The sequence below is a fragment of the Xenopus tropicalis genome, chromosome 3 (genome assembly GCF_000004195.4).
Source record: "Xenopus tropicalis strain Nigerian chromosome 3, UCB_Xtro_10.0, whole genome shotgun sequence".
NCBI classification, from domain to species: domain Eukaryota; kingdom Metazoa; phylum Chordata; class Amphibia; order Anura; family Pipidae; genus Xenopus; species Xenopus tropicalis.
The window spans coordinates 55,407,150-55,426,456 of record NC_030679.2 but is presented as its reverse complement, the minus strand read 5'-3'; the positions used below and the strand labels follow the sequence as shown (position 1 = coordinate 55,426,456).

The 19,307-nt window shown below is 36.7% G+C and overlaps 1 protein-coding gene across 3 annotated transcripts in view; it reads left to right on the top strand.

The window, feature by feature from the left end:
• Positions 1–4,898: 4,898 nt before the first annotated feature.
• epyc (epiphycan) overlaps positions 4,899–19,307 on the top strand; it is a 37,658-nt gene continuing 23,249 nt past the window's right edge. The window contains exons 1-2 of one of the 3 annotated variants that reach the window (XM_018092016.2): positions 4,899–5,001; positions 6,497–6,664. In XM_018092016.2, coding sequence (XP_017947505.1) covers positions 6,506–6,664 — 159 coding nt within the window. In that variant the 5' untranslated portion in view covers positions 4,899–5,001; positions 6,497–6,505. 3 annotated transcript variants of the gene reach the window in all.

The following is a 19,307-nucleotide window of genomic DNA, read 5'->3' as shown; positions in this document are numbered from 1 at the left end:
ATGAAATGTCACCTCTGCTGGCAACTGTAGACCTGAGTTTCTGTTATTTGGGGAAAACATAATGCTAAGTAAATATAGTCCCAGAGCCTCAATGCAATTCTGGATTGTGCATCTTGTGTATCAACCCTCCAGCATCCTCATGCTTTTCCATGCTGTCTCCATGAATGTACCAGGAATACCTCATGTGTGCTCCAATTTACATCTCTACGCTTCTCCACCCTAACGCTTATACTAATACTAACCATGTTACAGTTTTATGGTTTTAGGGTTCGGGTTCTATTATTGTGTTAAGGTAAGAAGGAGGGAGGACTGGTAACACATTCAGGAGGGTTGGTAGCGTATGGAGGAGGGAAAATGGAAGAGTCTGAGTATGGAGGTGGGACTCCTGAGACCCTACAGCTGATGCAGATTACAGGGAGGGAGCAGATTACAATTTGTGGAAAATGTTTATATATATTTGTTCTGAAAACTGACATAGTAAAAGCCACATGTAGGAAATGCAAATTGCCAGATGATAAAAAGGCCACCATAATAATCATAAACCTCCCCTTAAAGGGATTCTGTCATGATTTTATAGTGTACTTTTTATTTCTTAATTCCCTTTACCATTTAAATTTTTAATCTTGAACTAGCGCTACACATTAGAACTGTTTTCAGGTAACCTATTGTTTCTCCTACTCACGTGTAACTGGAGGAGTCCCAAACCGGACTTGGATTTCTTACTATTGAGTGCTATTCTGATATATACTGGGAGCTATCCTGCACTGGCAAAAGTTGTGTGTTTGCTTTAGAAAGACACTTATGTTATCTGCTATGTAACCTGTGTCTTTTCTCCTTTTTCAATTTGAATGTCTGCCACCATGGCTACACAGCAGCTTTGTTTATATAAACTATAGTAGGGATTTGACGCAAACACACAACTTTTACCAGTGCAGGGAAATAGTATATAATACATTAATTGATTTGATAGGTGTTGGGAATAATTAGGTTTACCTGCCCTATACCCCTTGGGTTTTGGAATCACTCACATATCACTACAGACACACATTTTTCTCTGTAAGTAAACTAAGACAGACTGATTTACATAACATGCTTTCACACCTAGCTTGGTAACAACGTATAGTCTGAATCTTTAATCCCAGTTCCCAGTAGGGATCAAAGGGGCAGTATATACCTAAAACACCTGTGCTTAAATTAAATACAATAAGTAAGACTTGTGTTGGATTACATTATATTGTTTTAATTTAAAAAAAAACAATATTTTTCTATTTTTTTGCCTTTATAAGGCACTAATTTGAAAGCTGTCCTATTTTCTCTGAACGTATCCCTCTTATAAACAGGCTAATTTGTTCAGAGCTCCCTATCTACCTTTGGCAGGAAGTAACAGGAAGTACTAAAGTGAAACTGGCTTCATATTTTTGTTTAGTGCCAAAAAGATCAGAAACCAAAGATATATTTTAATTACAAAATAGGCAAAAGGTAGGTTCAGCCCAACAACCCAAACCCTCATTTTGACAAGCGGTGTTTACTATCCCTTTAAAAGTAAATTCTATTTGTTAAACTAAATTTTGCCATAATGTATACCAACATGTTATCAGTAGTTTAATCATTCTGGGAGTTATTGTCTAGCAATATCAAAGTTGTATACTTATAGCAATAGTGTATGATAACACTTTCTAGTCCACTGGGCAAAATAAAATGCACTCATCCTCCCCTCTCCTGATATTTGAATACTGCGAAATATCAAGAAGTCAAAAATAAAATAGTAATTTCAGATAACTGATCTAGTTTTGGTAATAACATTTTTATAGATGAATGCTCTGACACTTATAATGAAATTTTTAGCTAGCACCATTCTTATTGGTGAATTTCCTTGCAAATGTAAAATTCTTAAGATCATCCACATTAGAGAAATAGAGAGCATAGTAGGATCAGTTTTATTGCAGGTTCACAACCCTTTTAATGGTTCAGATGGGTGTTTGAGCTCAGTGCTGCTGGCTTTGCGCTAACACAACAAAAAACAGAATAGTGAGAGCCACAATATGCTTTAGGGTGAAGACAAACTGAGGTATTCACTAGGAAGTCATAGTGAATACATTTGCTAACCTTATACTCCCATTCAGCGCTACTCCTTAGTCAAAAGTGCCCTGGCCTGTGGCACTATCTTTCCCAAAGTCCAAGTGATCCACTGCAGAAGTAATCAAGTAATCATTTTGAAGGTATCATTTTTCTTTAATCCCTTACTCCATATAACATATGTGTGGTCATATTTTCTCATATCTTTGGGTTATAAACAGAAGTGCTGCATTGTTTCTCAATATAATCTATTTTCCATTTAAAATATAATTTCTTCTTTTTTACACTTATATCCCCCATAGGGGACTTTTTAGATCTTATCTTGTCTAAGGGGCACATTTACTAACCCACGAACGGGCCGAATGCGTCCGATTGCGTTTTTTTCGTAATGATCGGAAATTCTGCGATTTTTTTTCGGCGTCTTTCCGAAAGTTGCGCAAAGTCGCGATTTTTTCGTAGCGTTAAAACTTGCGCGAAACGTTGCGCCTTTTAAGTTTTAACGCTACGAAAAAGGCGCGACTTTGCGCGCAAGTGTTAACGCTAGGAAAAAATCACGACTTTGCGCAACTTTCGTAAAGACGCCGAAAAACTCGCGTTTTTACGCAAAAAACGTAAAGACGCCGAAAAAATCGCAAAAAATACGAAAAAGTCGCAAACTGTTCGTTTCCAATCGGAATTTTTCCAATTCGGATTCGAAATCGTGTCTTAGTAAATCAGCCCCTAAGAGTTTGTCATTGTTTCCAATTTCTTTCTGAATATATATTTTATTTATTTTGGCCACTTTCTCCAGGGCTCATTTACTATGACTAGGTGCCCCGAACTGAGACAATTTAGTAATTAGGCATTGTTTGCCTTATCCTACATTTGTGCATGCAGTATGATCAGACACCTGAATTAAATAGGAGGTAAGTTCACATGCATGTATCACCTCTAGTCACTTAATGGAGCAGCATTTAAATTACACATAGTTGAAGGGAATGTAAACACACTAAGTTCTCACCCTTACATATAAGTGTAAATTGTGGCCAATGGTACGCCATTAACTGGCATATATTTTTGTTCTGTTTGCAAATGATGCAGATATGATGGAATTCTGGGAAAGAATGTTGCACTGTAGGTAAAATAAACATGTCAAGCTGCTCTGATTTTGCACTCTGCTCTTCTTTAAAGCAACAGTAACACCAAGAGATTAAAATGTTTTATAAGTAAATAAAATATATTGTATTGTTGCCCTACACTGGTAAAAGATGTGTGTATGCTTCATTATAGTTCATATAAACAAGACACTGTGTAGTCATGGCGGCAGCCATTCAAAATGAAATAGGGCTAAATGGCTCAGGTTACATAGCAGATAACAAATAGGCTCTGTAGGCCACCATTTTGTTCTACAGATCTTATCTGTCTCTTTGCTCATGGCTACTCCCACCACTGACGAATTTCATTAATTTACATGCAGCACTGTTAAAAGGGCATATTTCTGCTCCTGTGACAACACTTGGCTTGAATAGGCAAAGCACAGAAATAAACATGTGAGCACTTTTCAACCCGAATGTCTATGGGAGATTAGGGAGGCACAGCTTTCTTGATCCAGAATCAATACAATGATGGAGTTGTCAAAAGGGTGGCCTATAAAATAAAGGGAACTTTGTAAGGCTAATGGCTCATTCTGCATTTTCTGTGCTTAGAAGCACAGGCGGAAAAAAGGCCAATTCACTGTCTTTATTCTGTGTTTTGTGTCCACTGACAGGCACCTGTTAGGGCACATACAGAGTGAATTGTGTTGTGAAAATGCAGGCGGAGAAAATGCAGAGTGTGCCACTAGCTGAAGGAGTGTGGCTAAAGTGGTTATCACAGGTTGGTTAGCTTAAAGAAAAGGGCTCTGTTCTCAAATAAAGCAACAGTTAAAAAGAGTTAAGGTTTAGTGGCAAAATTTACAGAGGAATGTAAAGTATAGGAATATATAAGAAAAAGAAAATTAAGAGAAGAACATCAACATGTTACATTTGTGTATAATGAATCAGCTTCACAGAAGCCATCTGTTTACACACACACACATATATATACTTAGTTTGTTTGTGCAATCCATCAGCAAATCTAATATTAAAAACTCTTTGCTTCATGGCAATCACCTTCATGATTTTATGTGTGTTTTTCCCATCATATTTAAAGATAACCCAGCCCTAGCTTTAACATGAAATGTTCTGACAAAATGTATAACCTTCACTCTTGTTTTGCACAGAAAAATAAACGTTTTAATGTTCTAAAAACAAAAGGTCATACTGTGACCAAACAAAATAATCCATCAATCACATATCAGACTATTTACACAGATGTTGGTTGCCAAAAATTAAGGATTACTGATTTTGGTAATCTACAAATGGAGCTTTATAAAGTTACATTAATCTCCTAGATAGATACAGAGGGTGAAAGATGTGCTGTGTAAATGGGTGTAAATAACAGATAATAAAATAATAAAACTCATCTGGAATGAAAGTCCTTAGTGCACAGTTTCCCTTTTTTATGAATAGTTTTAAAAGTAACTGTTTCTCTTTATGGCTCACTGGGTTTCTGTTTATATTGTATTCACTGCTGGCAGCTTAGAAATAAAACAATACAAAAACAAACTGTAGCTAAATATCTAATTACAGTTGGCTGTTCAAAGGTATAACTACCGCCATTTCCTTCTGTGCTTGATGTGCTTGATAGATGTTTGCAGACCCCTAATACATATGATACATTGGCATTCAAATTCAGATGAGCATTTCCATACTTGAAACCAAAAGGCATCCAGTAGAGAGCTGGTGTTTAGAAAGAAAAGTACCACCCTCCCCCAGAATGAGATTCGCCATGCTATTGGTCCAGGTTCCATAACACATGCACTGCAGCTAATCTAACCTGAAACCATTTGAGGAGATAGAAGCCAAGGTAAGATTCATTCTTGTAATTCCCTTAATATGTTTTTAGATATTACTGGCTATGATTTTGTTTTTCGGACATTTTGTAAAAATATCACAAGATCTTCCAAAAGTATCATAATATTATATTCAATTTTAACTAAACATTTTCATTAAATATTTAATTGAAATCATGCCAGAAATTGTCTTTTAAATTCAAAAATGAGTTTAATCAGAAATACAATAATATTCCCATCGCTACATAAGGATGTGGTGGTATTTTAATCATAATATGGCATTTTATACAATTTTCAGTAATCTTTAATTTTTAGGGAATAAACAACAAATTGATGGGATTTTAAATATTTAGAGTAAGTATTGATTAGTAAATACCGTTGCCCAAGGAGAAAACAGTAATAAACAATGTTTTTCAAGAAAAGTGTTTCTTTGCTATCTTAGAATTCTGTTGTAAGATGCTTTTCTCACACTATGCATATCTGAAAGTTTAATAGAGAAACCTTTTTGTGCTAAATGTGAATTAATAGATGAAATTCAATTCAGGAACAGCTTGTTTTGCTGCTTGAATACCTAGCTGAGAATGAAAGGTCTTGGTTGTGTGGATTTCACAAAATATCTGTAGGAAAGCCAAAATAAATGAAGGCTTTGTGCTGTTCTCTATTCCCAGAGGAATTTCATATCCTCATGCCTAAAACCCTTCTCCATAAAGACTCTCTTTCAACCAACTGACATTTAGTTTGTGTGTCAGTACATTTGGGAACATGAATTCATAATATTGCTGCACTGAAGTTAGTATGAGCCACATATGAATAGGACAAGTGTGTAATATCATCCAAACACCAGATTCTACTAGGGAACTGCTATTCTAACAGGTTTCACCTTTCACTTCCCTATTTCCTTAAAAGGTTAAGAAGTGAAGCTCATAAGGCAACAATGTCCACTGTGTATTTCTACCATCAGTAACATATATGTGATAGAACTGCAAGATTTTTGGAAAGGTAACTTTCCACATTTGAACAGAACGGAGGTAAAAGGTCCTATGATGTTCTTTATATAATGAAGACCTATAAATGAATGTATTGAAGTAGAACTGGCTCTTAGCAAGAATAATAACAAATTGCACCATTTAAGGTTTTAATCATGTTGTTGACATTTTCCCAAGAGCATTTAATGGTTTGTGTCTCAAGTTTGTTTTTGTACACAGCAATTATGGTCAAAGGCTTGTTAACATTGGTATGCAGGAAGTCTAAAGGAGTATTATGCCCACTCGGATATCATTGCCTCAGTCAATGAGAAGCATAATATACACTCTGGCACTGTTCCAGAGTCAGTGAGCAATTTGACGTTAATGCTGGATGCTGCTGATGTATGTTGTGGCATTCCAGGTTTCTTACAAAGTAATCAAGTGGAATCTAATAGCCACCCAGGAGTGAAAGGGGTCCCTTTTTTGTAACATTAGTAACAAGATTACTCCTTTATCTGGCTTATTGTTTTGTTTCCTTCCCAAGATTTGAAGAATGAAGACTTTTGTAAATCTATGTCTGGGAATTTTTATACTTCACACAGCCTTAGCTGCTCCCCCAACAGACGCCATAAACTATGACACGGATACATATGAGGATGTATTGGACAGCCTTTATGACTATGACGAAAATCCTATTGTTGATCAAGGAAAGGTAATCACTTTTTTTTTATCTAATTTGGTTGCTCTTCTGACCCTGCATAAACATCTTTTATGACATTTCGCTCCAGACTACTTTGTTCATCTTGTATGTTTTACTAAGATTTACTTAATCTTGTTAACAGGATAATATATGATGAGGGTCAGGTATTCATACTTCTAGCCATGAGGCACTATGGCCTCTGTTTATGGACACTTATTTTCTAATATATCATTACTGCCTATACAATTTTTTCTCTTTTGTTCCCCCTTCCTTTCCCTTTTGTTATCTGTATTTTATCCTGTAATAGCCTTGTGGCCCATTGGGTGTGGTATATTGTAAACTTTAATAAAATGTTCCTGATTGCTAAAAGAGGCAGTAGCTTCAAAATACATACACTATATTTTTTTAATAAAGTTTGCTAAAATGTAAGATGTACATGAATACTTGATGCTCTTAGTCAATGCATGGCACTGGGCAAATGCCTGCTATTTAACATATTTGAAAGCTGTACTATTATAATATAATGATTTCATACAAAAATGTCTATGGAGATCTTGGACATGCTGGGATCCATAAAAATCTTTTGAAGGGCAATATCTGGTCCACAGACCTCCAGTTAGACAGTCCAACTATGTGTTTTTTTATTTAGAATATTAGTAAATAATTTGTAAAAGATACAATGATCAATGATAATCACAACACACGTTATTTAATAGAAAACATAATGTGTTGCATTGTATGTGTATTTATAGAATATTCGGCATTGTTACATATTTTTATTTTGCACATGATAGAATATAAATGTAGTCATTAATATCCCACTGTAATGTAGTTATTTTTTGCCTGCATGGGCTTTCACAGCTATGGAATTTTAGCTTATATCCACAGTAGATATATGATCCCCAGACATTTGGATTGCACATCTGGTTAAGTTAGTCTCCCAGTCTGTGCTTCACTACATTTGCAAATCAGCACTATTGTGTTCTTGGTATATTACTAAAGCGCTGCATAAGCAGAAAATGAAGTCAACTCTCAACAACAACAGTTCTGAGTCAGCCAGCCAGGACTGCATGTCTTCAAAAAACTATCTAGCTCAGAGAATAAAACTGTATATATAGTATATAGATAAACATTTAAAGAAAATTTAAATAATGTATTAACTGGTGAAGATTTGTCATGCACACAAATCTTTTTTTTTGTTGTTGCTGAAAAGCATGTTGATTTGAACCAATTTGGAGCGGTGGTTTAACCAGTGTTATTCACTACATTGTTCCTAGAATAATAGTTCATTCTTTATACTAAAGCTTCTGTTATAAAATGGAATTGTAGCATGCAGCAACTTTCTTATCCATGACTGTATTTCCCAGTTTCTCTCTTAAGGGTTTTGAACTGAAATAGATGTCATTCCATTTTACAATCAGAACTATGCTTTTTATGTCTTAACAAAATGCTACTACAGGGTTGCACAATTTGTACAATAAACTATACATCCTCTAGTGACACTGTTAAATGTCTATATGGTCTTTTCATAAATCAGAATTATTATATTCAGTATTAATTCTAATTAACAAAGTAAAAATGTGTCTGTAAGCATTGAATATTCTTGTTGATTATACATGAATGTACACATTTGTTTGCCCTATTTATGGTATTCTCTGATAGTGAACAGGAATAGCCTAGTCTTCCTGACCACCAGGGGCACAGTATGTAGTTCAATCTAACAAGGGACCAGGGCAACTATTATTAGGAAAAATACAGATGAAATGTGTTATTTTTAGATGCAGCTGGGATTCACAGGAAAGACTAAATGTCTCTTTAGTAATAGATCCACAGCACATGAATATTTGAAATAACTTCAGTTTTTATGGTTTTTGACCTGATGTACACCCCCTCCCAGCCAAACACATGCACATCTTGACTTACTGTTAAGCTTCACTCATCTCAGGGTTGTTGTCATGCTTATTAGCCCCTTATTAGCCCCTGGCACACACAGACTTATGTTCGCCAGCACTCTAGATGTATCCCTTATAAATGCCTTGTTTTGGAAAAGATATAAACGAAAAATCTAAACTGAGAAAACTTATCTAGAGACCTCCAAAGTTTGCCAGTGCTTTTCCCCAACAATTTGTAATTTTCTATCTAAACAAACAATTCTTTTGACTGTTCTGTGTTAAAATAAGAGAGAACTTTGTACCTGATATTAACCAAGTTCAATTCTTTCCAAATTTGGCTGGCACAAAGTAGGCCACAGTCGAACACCGCTGATTAACAAAGTATTAACTACAACTAGTTGTTCATCACAAGCTTTGTGGTTGAATGTAGTTCATTTAATAACTATGTGTAATTTTTTTTAAGATTAGCCTATGACTAAGGGGCCAATGCACTAAAGGTTGATAACGCTTATTGCATGCTTTTTTGCGTTAAAAAGCATGCCATAAATAAGTACCGATTCATCAAAGTCATTTTTCATGCGTTAAGACGCATATCGCATGTGCAAAAAAATGCACTATCGCAAAGCATTGCGTTAATTAGAGAATCAAAATTTTAAGCGTTAACCGCTCAAAATATCGCTTTAATCTGTGTGAATATCAACACCTACTTGGGGTAGGCAGTACTTAAAGAACATTGTGAGTTTGCTGTTGGATTTTTCCAAGTATGTGATCGCCCTAGAGTGATGCATCCTCCAGTTTTCAGGGAAATGGTCTTTTTAAGAAGAGTAGTTTTCAGAAAGTAATGGTTACGTGCGTAATATCATGCACTAATATGGCACGTGGCGAAATATATTGCGCGAGGTGGGAAATAACGCACACAGCGGAAAATAACGCAAGAAAATCGCTCATTGCAAGATAAATAACGCAAAGAACATTGCTTTTTAATTATGACACGTGTCCTTTTAGTGAATCGAGCGTTAAGTCGCAATAAATAAGAAGTAATAAAATTTTTAACGCATGCTATATATAGCGCTCGTTATATCGACCTTTAGTGAATCGGCCCCTAAGTGTCCCATGGAGCCATGAAACATTGCACGTGAAAGGGTGTTGGAATTTTTTAATAAATAGTTAAGTAGCAGTGTTCAAATGTGGTCCAGGTTGTGGCAGCCTAATTTTGCAAGAATGTATTGTCAAATTCTCCTCAACGTTCAAGGTCTAGAGCATAAGCACCTGGACCAATTGTGTTATTTGGTAAGTCTATTAAAACACTCAGTAAGTGAACTGTGTCTTTTTCATGTTTATTATGAATTCTCTAATAATGCAGTATCCAGCAAGTTCAACCTCTTTGTCAGAGTGAAATCTGCCTGATAGTTCAGTGGAATATTACTTCCTAGTTCCAAGAAGGCAAACAGGCCAGTCTCTGGGCCAAGAGAATTTTAGTAACTTTGTATTTTTCCTTTTTCAAAAAGACATTCAACCCTCTTTGAAATTGCCAAATGTACACTTATTTTGGGAGAGAACTTCACAACTTTTCAGCTCTCACTATAATAAAGCCTTTTCACACTTTAAGGCAAACCCTCCTATCTTCTAAAGAATGGATGCCCTCATGTTCGCTGGAAGGCTCTACCAATGAATAAAGAGATTTTATTGTATGTTCAACTTCTATATTTACATACAATTAGATCCCATGTTATGCATCTCCTGCAACTTTCCCGCAACCTTTTCTCATAACTGATCTTCAGGTTGCCAAAGCCAAAGGTCACCTTTCTTTACTAATCCTCCTCGATCTATCAGCTGTATTTGATACAGTCGACCACTCCCTACTGATGCAAATTCTGCATTCGATTGGTATCCGTAATCAGACTGCATCCTGGATCTCTTCTTACCTCTCTAACCAATTCATTACCCCCCCCCCTTTACTATCTCTATTGATGTCACGCTCATAAACACTGCTGCCAGAATTCTCCTCCTCTCATCCAGGAGAGTTCAGGCCCTTCCACTGCAAAAGGCCTTATCGTGGCTTCCTATCAAACAAAGAATATCTTACAAACTCCTTCTCTAAACCTTCAAAGCCCTCCATTCCTCTGCTCCTCACTACATCTCTTCTCTTGTGTCTCCATAAATTCCTAGCTGACTTCTCCTTTCCTCACAAAGCTGCTTGGTTGCGCCCCCAACTACAACTGCTATTTCCCGCCTTAAACCTATCTGCTCCTTACATTTGCAATGCCCTCCCTGATTTCCTCCGGAAAGAATCCTCCCTCAGTCTTTTCAAAACTAAACTTAAAGACTACTCTTGAAGCACTCACCCAGCACTTGATCTGAGAACTAGCACTTATTGTAGTGTCACCCACTGTGACCTACAGCACTTATATTCTCCTATTTGTGTGTGCAAGTTACCCTCCGATCTAGATTGTAAGCTCTACAGGGCAGGGACCTCCATCCTCTTGTGTCTTTGATTCTTAACTTATTGCAACTGTACCATGTATTTATTTGTATACTTTGTATGTATCTATTATTATATTAATAACCCCCTGTTTGTATTAATTTACTGTACTGTACAGCGCTGTGTACATAAGTAGCACTTTATAAAAAAAGATATACATATATACATACCTACATAATTGAGACCTTCCATACCCTTTATAAGCTTAGTTGCTTTACTTTGGGCAAGAGAGACTAAAACTGCACTGCATATTCCAGACGAGGCTAACCAGCACTTATAAAAGTGAAGAATGAATCTGTAATACAGGACAATAGTGTACCTTGCCAGCCTTTTCTACTGCTTTCCACAAGTACCCCTCAGGTCCTACTCCATCAGAGATTTGTCTAACTTAGTCTCATTAAGGGTATAAACGGTTTGCAGATGTTTAAGTCCCCAAACAAAATAACATTTATCATCACTGAATCCTAACTTGTTTGCAAGGTTGCCACAACTTGGACAGAATTAATCGGCCTGCATAATTTTGTGTCATCAGCAATATATATTGCTATATATGTGCAGAGAGCACAACCCTAAAAATGTAGCTGGATTTTTTGTAATAAAACATGTGTATATATATATATATATATTATACAGTCTGGTCATTTCCCTATGGCAGCGTTTTTCAACCACTGTTCCGCGGCACACTAGTGTGCCGCGAGATGTTGCCTGGTGTGCCGTAGGCAGGGCACCAATGTACTGGGGGGGCACTGCTCTTGGCACCAATGTACTAGGGGGGCACTGATGCTGGGCACCAATGTACTAGGGGGGCACTGCTCTTGGCACCAATGTACTAGGGGGCACTGCTGCTGGGCACCAATGTACTAGGGGGGCACTGCTGCTGGGCACAGAGTTAAATTTTTTAACATTTTCTAATGGTGGTGTGCCTCGTGATTTTTTTCATGAAACAAGTGTGCCTTTGCCCAAAAAAGGTTGAAAAACACTGCCCTATGGGACCAAACTGTAAATTATATCCTTATAAACAGTGCTTAGTGATGTCATCAGTTTTAATCAGAGTTTAGTGATGTAATTTATGTCACATGACTTACTAAAACTTGTATACTATAATAAATAAAGTACCTCCTGTTGTAAAATATGAGGATATTAAAAGTCATCTTAAAGTTACATGACCTGTATGGTCATGGAACACCTCGGTGACTTAAAAGAAGACCCTATACAGAACCTTGCTTCACCCTGCTAAGAATCCTGCTCTAAGCAGAAAATGTACTGTTGACAACTATTCTCTATAAACAATCCTTCAGCCAGTTTTCTATCAATGTACAAACAAATGTCATGACTAACAGACCTTAGTTTAAAAAGCAAACATTTTTATGGCAACTACTGCAACTCCATTGTCCAAACTCAGTGCTTTCCTCATAAAAAAATCAAATTAGTTTGACAACATGAACTATACTTCTATACTTCTATAATCTACTACTTAAATCTTATTCTCCAGAACATACTCTTAAACATGATAACAAATCTTCAAATAACTTGCCCACAACAGATGTAAAATTATTCCCAGACCCTCTTTATTCATTTTAACTTTGCTTCAACATTTATGTAACATATATGCTGTGTCAGCCACTGTCAACTTGTTTGAACTGAGCCATATGTTCATTTACAGAGTCAGCCCTGTAACTCTGACTGCCCTATTGTGTACTTCAAGGAACTAAATTCAAAAGGACTGCTTTAGCAAATGCTTTTTTCAAAATCCCCTCTAACTAAAATATCTATTTTTTTAATGGAGCCACAATCTCAAACTGCATATTTTTATTACTGATATACTTTTTAAAAATAAGGATTAGTCTTTGCAAATGAAGCAATTGTTTTTTTTTACCCAATGTACATTTGTCTTTTGCAACAAGCATTAAATTATATAATAATATAGTTAATATAGTTAATATTATCAAGGTGGTTGAGTGCTTGTACATTTGTTATTCACATTAGGTTGTTATACAACATAGATCACTAGGTCTGTTATAGTATCATTGCTACAGATCATTGAACCTGTAAGGGTTTATTTACTTCCCAATCACAGTGGGCAACTTGCGCTTTTCCCCGCAGTGGGTTGAGCCTAAAACCACTTTAAGTTACTTGCAACAAAATTTGTTCTTCACACTTATGCATAGTTGCATTCAGTGCTGCTTCCATTCTGAATCAGATGCTGCTGCACCTTGATGCAGGGAAACCCTGGAGTTACTGCCACCTCTTGACCAGACAGTAGCTCCTGGGTTCCCTCAGCACCCTGCATCAACAGGCAGGGCACAATTGCGCTAAAAGTATAGGGTGCACACATCACTCACACATAATACCGTAAATAGTGCCAGGCAGACTTATATTTGGCATAAATGTGCCCGATTTCCAACAAAGCTATTTTGGTGAATCGATGCAACAGCAGTGGATGCATCGCAATTGCATTAAGAGATTTGCTGTTTGCACCCACAATGTAAAATGTGTTGATTGCATTCAAAATTACATTTTGCACACTGTGTCTAAGTAACTGATTGTGCCCTGTGGTGTTTTGGTATGAAACAACAGAAAAATGAATGGTGTTTTTGAAACCACTGAAAAATGAATAAAATCGAATTGTCATGCAGCACATTTATATAAAAGCAATATTACTGATCCTTTATTTATTCTCTTCAACACAAGCACATACATGTGTTTAGGAGTTTTTGCTTACACCGGAAATGAGAAGGAGTCAATTTTAGATAATTAAATATCTAAATTGGTATGGTGATATACTGTGAAAGGTAGGAGTAAGATACAAGTTAAAGTAATTAAGTAGTTAGCTGCTTTGTTCTTTTGAGTGTTAGTTAGTTGATAGAGAACAACTACTTTCACTTTTGTGTTGCGGTGGATTCATGAAATCTAAGGGTTGGTGAATTGAAAATAAGTTGTAATTCTATTAATCAGGTTTTGTGTTCTCTGGTTTGAAATTTCACCATAACCCTAAACTAAAGGCTGCACAGTCTGTGTTTCAATATACACCAAAAGGTATTTTTTTAAAAAAAGGTATTATACAAAGTAGGATTCAAACTTTTAATTTGTGATAAAGCCATAAGCCTGTATCAGAGTGGGTTGATGACACTTGTCACATATGTGATCCTGTGAGCAATCGTTCCTAAGAGCATTCTTTTGTGTGAGATATAGGTGGGTTTTTCCTTTTTGACAATATGAGTTACAAAATGTGGTAAATAGAGACTGGGCAACAATGGGCTGTAGGGTACAGAAGAGAAGGGTTGCTGGTCTAAGAGAACATTTTGGGGACAACAGCTAAAATAAATGACAAGAATTACAAGAAGTACAACAAAAGATTAACAAAAAGGTTAGAGAGGACCCTAGGCTTACTAGCAAAACATGGGGGCAAAGAGCTTGATTGGGTTGTCCCACATAAGGAGAGCCAGAAAAGAATCAGAAAGTCTAAGATTGAAGGTTGGTATATGTAACAAACTGAGCAGTGTTAAATTTATATTCACTACAGCAAGAAGATTGAATGATAAAATGGGCAAGCTTGAAGTAATATCACCGTATGAGAAAGATTATGTTCGCTAGAACACGGTTTCCTGTGACGGTCAGGAAATACTGAAAACTATAGCATGTTTTAAATGGACAGGTTAAACAGAAAATGAGTGGGGCGTCTGTATGTGAAGAATGATTTTAAATATTAGGGGGGCATGGCAGCTAAGCTGTTAGCTCTTCTGCCTTTCACTACTGGGAACATTTGTTTAATCCTGAACTGGCCGCTATGCACAGGGAGTGGCAATTTCACTGACAACAAAAGACTGTCCCTGTTAGCTTTAAGAGCCAAAATGTCTATTTTTAATGCTGTTGCACTCTTTGCACTGCAGATGCATGATAGGACTCAAATATGTTGTTGCATACTGGTTACTGTATAATATGCTTGATAAAAGGAACCTTTTAAGAACAATGTTTCTGAATGTTTGCAATCAAACATACTGAGTTTCCCAATCAAGCGTAACACTTTCTGCAGGCTAGCAAAGGTTATCCTCCATCTTGACCACATTTGGATGGTTAGCAATGGAGTAAAGGCAGTTATGGGATATATGATCAATGACAATAAACATATTAAGGGGCATACAATAACGTTTGTGGTACTTTATTAATAAATCCAGAGAACACAAGGACATCCTTTGATTTTAAAAAAAAGAAGGCTTCATCTTAAAGGAACAGTAACACCAAAAAATGAAAGTGTTTTAAAGTAATTAAAATATAATGTACAGTTGCCCTGTGCTCGTAAAGCTGGTAAGTTTGCAACAGAAATGCTACTATAGTTTATATAAATGAGCTGCTATGTCAACACGGGAGCAGCCATTGAATCTGGGAAAAAGGAGAAAAGGCACATAGCAGATAACAGATAAGCTTTGTAGAATATAATGGGGTTTTATCTGTTTTCTGCTAAGTAACCTGTGCCTTTTCTCCTGTAAATGGCTGCCCCCGTGGCTACACGGAGGCTTTATTTATATAGTAGTCTTTCTAAGGAAAACACACCAATTGTACCAGTACAGGGCAGCAATACATTATATAGTAATTACTTTTATACGCTTTCATTTTTTTGTGTTACTGTCCCTTTAAAGAGCTAAATTTTTGGTTTTATTTCAGTGAAAGCTGTAAAATTGTGGAGTTAGAAGAAAGATATGGATGCCTTTAAAATGAGAATATACAAGGTATTAATAAGGTTAGCATGCTTTATTTTATAAAGTTGCCCATAACTACAAAGTGCTCCAATAAACAACTGCTGGGACTGTGAGAAGACCTTTATTGCCCCAGTGTCAGCTTAAGTGCTAACATATGACACATGTGTGTGTGTTGTGTGTGTTAATAGCTCGTATTGTTTATCGTCTGTGTTAAGTAAAATGCATGCTTGAATAATGTAATACACATAAACAGATTCACACCTGTTTTATTAGTAATGTTACAAGCACATATTAGCAGTAAAATAAAAATGTGCTGGATATCCCATTCATCATCTACACACTCTTTTTTCCACTTTTTTTTTTCATATTACAGTCATTGGTAATGGCTTGTGCATAGGAGAAATAGCTCTTACAAAACACCACATGGCATTAGTCATTACAATTTTGTTATGTAATCAAGGTATTTGAGAAATTGTATTATTTTTATTATTATTGTTCATATTTGCAATTCATGGGTTTACAGGCCACATGCATTAAATAATTTGCCCTTGAGCTTCACCCTCCCTGTTCCAAAGGTGATGTAGGGTATCACATAATACAGTTGCTTGTGAAGGATCCCTTTCCTTACCCAGCGATATCTTTTCAATCAACTGAGATCAACTAGGGAGGTCCTTAGGATCTATTCAGTGGGTGTGGTGGCCAGTTAAAAATATTTGTGGTCTCAGTCTATAGGGATCCCTTTCTTAACATAGAGTGAATCTTGGATGGAAGGCCTAAAATAAATAAAATTGTGCCTAGGTTTGGGGGTCCATCATATTAATTTAACATAAGGTTAGGGACCAGATATGGGAAGTCTATGTTTAAAGGAGAATGCAAGTCAAAATGTAAAAAGCATACTGCCCAATAGTCCTCCTATTGTTTAGTAAAAACACCACACTTTTGGCTCACCTAATGAAATATTTACTCAGTCACACTTACTTCACATTTTCTAGAACAGACAGCCATCTCTAAAAAGGTATTCTCCCTTCCTTTCCCTCCTTGCTTCATACTGCACATGTGTTTCATTCCCTCCTCCACTCCCCTCTGGCAGATCCGCTTCTGATTGGCTGGTGGGTATGTGTAGCTCAGAACAGCAGACAGGATCAAGTTACACACATGCTCAGAGAATAGGAAGGCTGCCGCTGGCACCTACAGGAAGGACAGAGAGACTTCAGTGATGTCACTGTAGTCTTCACACTGCTGTAGGCTGCCAGCACCATATCTCAGAGAAGCAAGCAGGGATCTGGGAATTTAGATATGCAGTAAGTACTTAAAAAGAATGCCTTTAGACTTACTTGTAATTTATATTAACCTTTCATTGTCCTTTAAAGTAATAGTAAATAGTAAATAGTAATTAGTATATACAGTGGTGTGAAAAACTATTTGCCCCCTTCCTGATTTCTTATTCTTTTGCATGTTTGTCACACAAAATGTTTCTGATCATCAAACACATTTAACTATTAGTCAAAGATAACACAAGTAAACACAAAATGCAGTTTTTAAATGAGGGTTTTTATTATTTAGGGAGAAAAAAAATCCAAACCTACATGGCCCTGTGTGAAAAAGTAATTGCCCCCTGAACCTAATAACTGGTTGGGCCACCCTTAGCAGCAATAACTGCAATCAAGTGTTTGCGATAACTTGCAACGAGTCTTTTACAGCGCTCTGGAGGAATTTTGGCCCACTCATCTTTGCAGAATTGTTGTAATTCAGCTTTATTTGAGGGTTTTCTAGCGTGAACCGCCTTTTTAAGGTCATGCCACACCATCTCAATAGGATTCAGGTCAGGACTTTGACTAGGCCACTCCAAAGTCTTCATTTTGTTTTTCTTCAGCCATTCAGAGGTGGATTTGCTGGTTTGTTTTGGGTCATTGTCCTGCTGCAGCACCCAAGATCGCTTCAGCTTGAGTTGACGAACAGATGGCCGGACATTCTCCTACAGGATTTTTTGGTAGACAGTAGAATTCATGGTTCCATCTATCACAGCAAGCCTTCCAGGTCCTGAAGCAGCAAAACAACCCCAGACCATCACACTACCGCCACCATATTTTACTGTTGGTATGATGTTCTTTTTCTGAAATGCTGTGTTACTTTTACGCCAGATGTAACGGGACACGCACCTTCCAAAAAGTTCAACTTTTGTCTCGTCGGTCCACAAGATATTGATCTTGGCAATCATTGAGATGTTTTTTAGCAAAATTGAGACGAGCCATAATGTTCTTTTTGCTTAAAAGTGGTTTGCGCCTTGGAAATCTGCCATGCAAGCCGTTTTTGCCCAGTCTCTTTCTTATGGTGGAGTCGTGAACACTGACCTTAATTGAGGAAAGTGAGGCCTGCAGTTCTTTAGATGTTGTCCTGGGGTCTTTTGGGGCCTCTCGGATGAGTTGTCTCTGTGCTCTTGGGGTAATTTTGGTCGGCCGGCCACTCCTGGGAAGGTTCACCACTGTTCCATGTTTTTGCCATTTGTGGATAATGGCTCTCACTGTGGTTCGCTGGAGTCCCAAAGCTTTAGAAATGGCTTTATAACTTTTACCAGACTGATAGATCTCAATTACTTTTGTTCTCATTTGTTCCTGAATTTCTTTGGATCTTGGCATGATGTCTAGCTTTTGAGGTGCTTTTGGGCTACTTCTCTGTGTCAGGTAGCTCCTATTTAAGTGATTTCTTGATTGAAACAGGTGTGGCAGTAATCAGGCCTGGGGGTGACTACAGAAATTGATATTGAAATTGAAAATTGAAATTGATAAACCACAGTTAAGTTATTTTTTAACAAGGGGGGCAAACACTTTTTCACACAGGGCCATGTAGATTTGGAGTTTTTTTTCTCCCTTAATAACGTAAACCTTCATTTAAAAACTGCATTTTGTGTTCAATTATGTTATCTTTGACTAATAGTTAACGGTTTTTGATGAGCAGAAACATTTAAGTGTGACAAACATGCAAAAGAATAAGAAATCAGGAAGGGGGCAAATAGTTTTTCACACCACTGTAGTTATAAGAGCAGCTTGAGAAGATTGCTCCCTGTCTTTGTAAGCCACTTTCCATGCTGTGAATGACATTATGCCTCGACAAAAAAGTTTTTTCCAGTCAATTGTATTCTGGAAAACTGACAGGAGATCCCCACGAGAATAAAACAGAGCTATATGTTGTAAGACTATGAAGATTTTCATTCATCCAGGTCATGGTATATCTAGTATAAGTAAATCTAAAGCAACTGGACTTGCTAAGTAATCATTGAAGACATTTCACTACTCATCCGAGCAGCTTCTTCAGGTCAACGTACTGGTATGGGAAGTCCTCAGCATATATACTCTTCCACTAATCCAATCATAATGGCATGTTGTAACTCTTCTATAAAATAAAAGTGTGGGCAATGAATGTTTATTCATATATTATAGTGGCTTTTTTTGCAAGTTTAAAATTATAATATAACATAGAACAATCATCAGTGTGGGATGTATTATTAAATTATTATTAAAATGACTAAATTTGTTAGGTGTCTGAATACTTTTGTAAGGCATTGATTATATACTGGTATGGGATCT